This window comes from Mandrillus leucophaeus, unplaced genomic scaffold (assembly GCF_000951045.1).
Source record: "Mandrillus leucophaeus isolate KB7577 unplaced genomic scaffold, Mleu.le_1.0 Scaffold526, whole genome shotgun sequence".
NCBI lineage: Eukaryota > Metazoa > Chordata > Mammalia > Primates > Cercopithecidae > Mandrillus > Mandrillus leucophaeus.
In genome coordinates this window covers 644,708-650,946 of record NW_012105653.1, presented here as the reverse complement: position 1 = coordinate 650,946, position 6,239 = coordinate 644,708, and the positions used below count along the sequence as shown (strand labels likewise).

Genomic DNA, 6,239 nt, shown 5'->3' with positions numbered 1-6,239 from the left:
TCCCAGCACTTTGGGAGGCTGAAGCAGGTGGATCACCTGAGGTCAGAAGTTCAAGACCAGCCTGACCAACATGGTGAAAACCCGCCTCTACTAAAAATACAAAATTAGCTGGGCATGGTGGTGTATGCCTGTAATCCCAGCTACTTGGGAGGCTGAGACAGGAGAATCACTTGAATCCGGGAAGTGGAGGTTGCAGTGAGCCGAGATCGCACCATTGCACTCCAGCCTGGGCAACAAGCGTGAAATTCCATCTCAAAAAAAAAAATGAGATCATGTCCTTTGCATGAACATGGATAGAGCTGGAGGCCATTATCCTTAGCAAACTAACGCAGGAACGGAAAACCAAATGCCGCATGCTCTTACTTGTAAGTGGGAGCTAAACAATAAGAACACGTAGACACACAGAGGGGAACAACAGACACTGAGGCCTACCAGATGGTGAAGGGTGAGAGGAGGGAGAGGATCAGGAATAACAACTAATGTACTAGGCTTAATACTTGGGTGACAAAATAACCTGTACAACAAAGCCCCATGACACAAGTTCACCTATGTGACAAGCCTGCACTTGTACCCTGAACTTAAACGTTTTTTAAAAAAGAAATACATGGTCAGGCGCTGTGGTTCACGCCTGTAATCCCAGCACTTTGGGAGGCTGAGGTGGGTGGATCACCTGAGGTCAGGAGTTCAAGATCAGCCTGGCCAACATGGCAAAAACCCGTCTCTACTAAAAATACAAAAAGTAGCCGGGCATGGTGGTGTGTGCCTTTAATTCCAGCCACTGGGGAGGGTGAGGCAGGAGAATTGCTTGAACCCGGGAGGCAGAGGTTGCAGTGATTCAAGATGACACCACTGCACTCCAGCCTGGGCAACAGAGTCAGACTCTGTCTCAAAAACAAACAAACAAACAAACAAAAAACCATTTACTCCTGCCTTCTGAACCCATGATTCTATTTTTAAAAACATAAATCCTGCTGGACAGTGGCTCATGCCTGTAATCCCAACGGTTTGGGAGGCCAAGATGGGAGGATCGCTTGAGCCCAGGAGTTTGGGACTGGCCTGGGAAACATAGGGAGACCCTGTCTCTACAAAAAAAAAAAAAAAAAAAAAATTAATTAGCCGCTCGTGGTGGCAAGCACCTGTAGTCCCAGCTACTCAGTAGGCTGAGGTAGGAGGACTGCTTGAGCCCCAGAGGGAGGTCAAGGCTGCAGTGAGCCATGATCATGCCACTGCACTCCAGTCTGGGGAACAGAGACCCTGTCTCAAAAAGAAAAAAAAATAACAGGCCAGGCACAGTGGCTCACACTTGTAATCCCAGCATTTTAGGAAGTCAAGACAGAAGGATCCCTTAAGCCCAGGAGTTCAAGACCAGCCTGGGCAACACAGAAGATCCCATCTCCATAAAAGTAAAAAAATCACACACACACCGGCTGGGCACGGTGGCTCATGCCTGTAATCCCAGCACTTTGGGAGGCCGAGACAGGCGGATCATGAGGTCAGGAGATCGAGACCATCCTGGCTAACACGGTGAAACCCCGTCTCTACTAAAAAATACAAAAAACTAGCCGGGCGTGGTGGCGGGCGCCTGTAGTCCCAGCTACTTGGGAGGCTGAGACAGGAGAATGGCGTGAACCCGGGAGGCGGAGCTTGCAGTGAGCTGAGATCCGGCCACTGCACTCCAGCCTGGGCAGCAGAGCGAGACTCCGCCTCAAAAAAAAAAAAAAATCACACACACACCAAAAAAAGAAATTCAGTGGAAATAACCCTAAACCTAACAACTCTTAAAACCTTTTTTGTGGTGTTATTTACCTCAAGGGGAAGAAAAACTTTAATTTCAAACCAAAGGAGAATTCATTACATTGTGGTTCATCTGAATCTGCAATATTGCATGGCCATTTAAAAACACATCGAACAACACAGGAATGATCTTCTATCAGTCAGAGGGAAGGAGTGACCACGAGTTGCACATAGAGAATCCTCACCACTGTTGGAAATCATCTGACAATCCACCACAAATAACCAGGGAGCGAGTGGGCAATCTGGGGGGGCCTGGCTGTCCTCAGGGGACACCTCTCCAGTGGAGACATGGCAAGTGGCATCGTGGCAGTGCTGGAGGGACCAGGACGATCCCGAGGGAAACGAGATGGGGCAGCCGGGAGGGGAGGCAGAGGACTGCTGCTCCCACTGGCCCTTCGCGTCACTCACTCAGAAACCTGGGTGAGAAGACCTGGAGGCCTTGCTGCCCAGCCGACTGGGACAGATGAGCACTCCTGTGATGTTGGAACGATGCCGGCGCAGCGCCCTCCTCCTCCATTAGTGGGGTGTAGGCGCCTTTCGGAGAGTGTTTGACCGTCTCTATTTCAACATTTCAAATGCACACAGCCTTTGACCCGAGGACCCCCGTGTGGGATATCCTACACAACGAGACCGGGTGCCTGCGCAGGCCACCCACGGCAGCAGCGTCTGTGGTCACAGAGAACTGGGAACAGTGCTGCCTGCCTGGGGCCCCCACAGGGGGAGCCCAGTGTTGAAGTGTGCCAGGGAGAGCTGCAGATGAGGACTGATGGGGAATGCCAGTGAAATGGATGGTTAAGGGGCAAAAGTCAAGTTGCGGAACAGCACAATCCTGTGTAGGTGGACCAAAAATATACACAGACAAACACACAGATCTCCATCAAAGTTCCAGAGCAAACCCAAGAAAACGTTGACCGTGGCTGCCTTTGGGGAGGGGGGCCGGAGGCGTGGCCCTTAAACCTTGCATCCTCCATGGCGTTTATAAGTTTACCATGAGCACGTGCTGTTGAATCCGTAAGAAAAGCGGGTTTTTACTCATCCTGTTTTGAATACAGACACTGAGGAAGTCTTGGCAACATGCAAACATTGCTGGTGGTGGTTCCCTTGTTTATGAACTTCTCCTTTTATGCAGGAGCTCAGTGCTGGTTTTCCCACCCCCAGTCCTGCTGAGGGCTGGTCCCGAATGCAGCGTCCCACAGCCCAGGTACGTTCCCAAGCACATGCTGAGGCCCAGGGCATCAACGGTGCACCACACGCTGCCACTGAAGTGCCCTGGCCCCTCCCCACTGCCAGCCTGGGCCACACTGAGCCTGCCCCACACCCTGTGGCAGGGGCTCCAAGGCCCTCCATGGAAGGCCTGCTGGCCTCAGGTTGAGGCTCCTCCCAAGACCTGTGTCCAGCAAGACCTGGGTTTGCCAAGCTGACCCAACGGCAGGTGCACTAGCCATGGTCATGGAGACCCTGCCCTGACTCAGGCCCTGACAAGGGTCCCTCTGGGGACTGCACAGCCTGGGCAAGGGTCGAGGGTCTGCCCCTCTCCTGTCCAGCCCTGAGGTCTGGCCCAGGGTGATTCCTTCTTGGGAAGGAGGATGGCAACGCAGCCCAGCAGGCAGCCTGTGGTGGTCTGCACACACCAAACAGATTGGGCCCTTTTGCAGCCACAGTGCCTGGGCCTCACAAGTGCTGGGAACGGGACCCTGCACGTGGCCCAGTGCCATAAGCGCAGGTCTGCCCAGCTAATGCCCTGTGGTGAGCGTGGGGCTCAGTGGCTGCTGAGGGAGACGCAGAACCTGGGGCCTCGCACAGCATGGCCCCCAGGCGCCGGGTTCCCCAGCCACACTGTCCCCTCCTGGTGAGGTGCTCTCGCCCCTCCTGGTGAGGTGCTCTCCTCCCAGCTCCCTGCGAGGAGCCCCTGCCTGCTGCCGGAGACTGAAGGTGTGGGGATGCTGCCATGGATTCGCCTCTTTGCTTCCAGACACGCTCGCTCTCAGGCTTGTCCACGGAGCTCCAAGCAGGGCCTGGGGCCTGGTTGCGGAGAGCACCTCCCGCACGCTGCGCCCGCTCAGAGTGCACATCTGAGGGTGGTGGCCGGCGTTTGGGAAGGACTCAGGGAGCGACCAGCCCAGCGCAGGTGCTGGAGCGTCCCCTCGGTGAGTGGCAGAGCTGGCCTCCCGGGCATGGCTCGCGCTTGCAGACAGCAGCGTCCACAGGCACTGGCGAGGCTGCCTCATCGCCCAGGACCAGGCAGGCTGACCACGTCCCTTCCCGGCCCAGCCAGGTGGGAAGCTGAGGTTGGCCGTGGGAGTCCCAGGACATGCTGGGTCCTCTGTCCTCTGCCCACCATCCCAATGAAGAGTCAAGGGCACAACTGTCAGCCACACCCCAAATCACACGCAGGAACGGGGAACGTTTTCCCAAAACTTTTAGAATAAAGCCTACTACTTTGCAGAAAGTGATCAAACCCTATATATATTTTTTTCAATAAAAAACCATAGAAGGTTGGAGTCAATACTATGTGGTGGGTGGATCATGGCCCCGCACTCCCACCCCCCAGGGACAGGTGCCCACTCGTCCCCACCCGCTCCCCTGGCCCGCTCTGGGGTCTCCCTGGGGTGGGACCTTCCTACCATGGGGCTGGCCTAGCTAGCTCTAGCCGGGGATGTGAGTGGATGGGACACAGCACCCATGGGACTCGTGTGGCTGGTCTGACACCCCCCCCCCTCGCCCCTGACCCAGGAGGAGAAGAGACACACGCAGCAGAGCAAACTGCCAGCTCGGCCCAGCCTGGAAGAGCTGCCTGGGGCCCTGGAGGCCCACAAGCCTGCACCCCACCTGCTCTACCCCTACGGCGGCACCTCCATGACTGCAGCTGACCACTCCCACTTCACCGGAGTGGGCCTGGAGGGGAGGGGCCTCACCTGAGGGCAACAGCAGAACCCACCACCTGGTCTTGCTTCACTCAGACCTGAGGGTGTGAAAGGTGCCCGTGACCTCCCGCATCAGGGAGCTGCCCGCCCCCCTCAACGCCCGGGGAGCAGATATCCGACGACCCCCCATCCACCAGGCTGGACCCTTGGGCCACGTGAGCCAGGTGGTGCCTCACCTCCACTCCCGGGGGAGCCGGCCTCGGGGTAGGCGGGCGCCCTGGGTGGGAGCAGGTCGTGGCCACTGCCCTCCTGGCAGCTCTGGCTGAGCAACCGCCGCAGCATCTGATTCTCCTTCAGGAGGCGCACCTGCTTCTTCAGGTCTGCGTTCTCGCTCAGAAGCCGGCTCATCAGCTCGCCACCCTCAGCCATGGCGGGCGCGTCCCTCCTCGTCCCTCACGGCTCCTGCAGCCCCATGGAGGTGGGAGCCCAGAGCCCGCAGGCACCACAGAAACAGCCCGGGCATGGAGTTCCGTAGCCACCGCTGCCTTCTGCGCCTTGTGATGTCACTGCCCTAGTGATGAGGTGCCCGGCACCCCCGCCTGACCCGGCGATGGCTCGTGGCCCCGTTGAGGCCGTGAAGCTGGAGGCCCGTGGTGTGCACAGGCAGCCACTCCCACACCACGACCGGGGCCCGAGAATGCCAAGGACATGAGGCAGGTACGGAATGTCGGGACTGCACTCCAAGGGGGCGTCCAAGCCTCTCCCCAGTGAGCGGCCCAGCCAGGGTCGGGCGTCCACCCTGTGTGGAGTCCTCAGGCTGGGTGGGGATGCTGCCTTCACCTGAGTAACACGTGGGCTGCACTTCCCACAGGACCTGCCCAGGACACAGGGATCCCAGTGCAGTTTCCTGTGGGCCCCGGCACCCAGGGCAGCTTCTGGTGTGCAGGTGTTCATCAGGGCCCATCCTTGGCACCCACATTTGAGAAAGGAGGGGCTGGTGAGGGCAGCTGGAGGAGACCAGTCTGGCAGGGGAGATCAGCCTGTGGTGGGCACCAGCCTGGTGGAGGGGACCAGTTTGGTGGAGGAGACCAGCCTGTGGAGGAGACCAGCCTACGGGGAGACCAGTCTTGGGGGAAGACCAGCCTGGGGAGGAGACCAGCCTTGGGGGGAGACCAGCCTGTGTGGGAGACCAGCCTGGGGAGCAGACCAGCCTGTGGGGGAGACCAGTCTTGCGGGGAGACCAGCCTGGGGAGCAGACCAGCCTGTGGGGGAGACCAGCCTGTGGAGGAGACCAGCCTGGGGAGGAGAGCAGCCTTGCGGGTAGACCAGCCTGGAGGGAGACCAGCCTGGGGGGAGACCAGCCTGGGGGGAGACCAGCCTGGGGAGGAGAGCAGCCTTGCGGGGAGACCAGCCTGGAGGGAGACCAGCCTGGGGGGAGACCAGCCTGGGGGCAGACCAGTCTTGCGGGGAGACCAGCCTGGGGGAGGAGACCAGCCTGGAGCGGGAGACCGGCCTGGGGAGGAGACCGGCCTGGCGGGGAGACCACCCTGGGGAGGAGACCAGCCTGGGGGGAGACCAGCC

General features: G+C 58.6%; 1 protein-coding gene across 1 annotated transcript in view; it reads right to left on the bottom strand.

The window, feature by feature from the left end:
* The window catches only part of SPATC1L (spermatogenesis and centriole associated 1-like), a 14,700-nt gene extending 9,081 nt beyond the window's left edge, over window positions 1-5,619 (bottom strand). The window contains exon 1 of the mRNA XM_011996845.1: window positions 4,895-5,619. Coding sequence (XP_011852235.1) covers window positions 4,895-5,087 — 193 coding nt within the window. The 5' untranslated portion in view covers window positions 5,088-5,619. The remainder of the gene's footprint in view (window positions 1-4,894) is intronic.
* Between the last annotated feature and the right edge of the window lie 620 nt (window positions 5,620-6,239).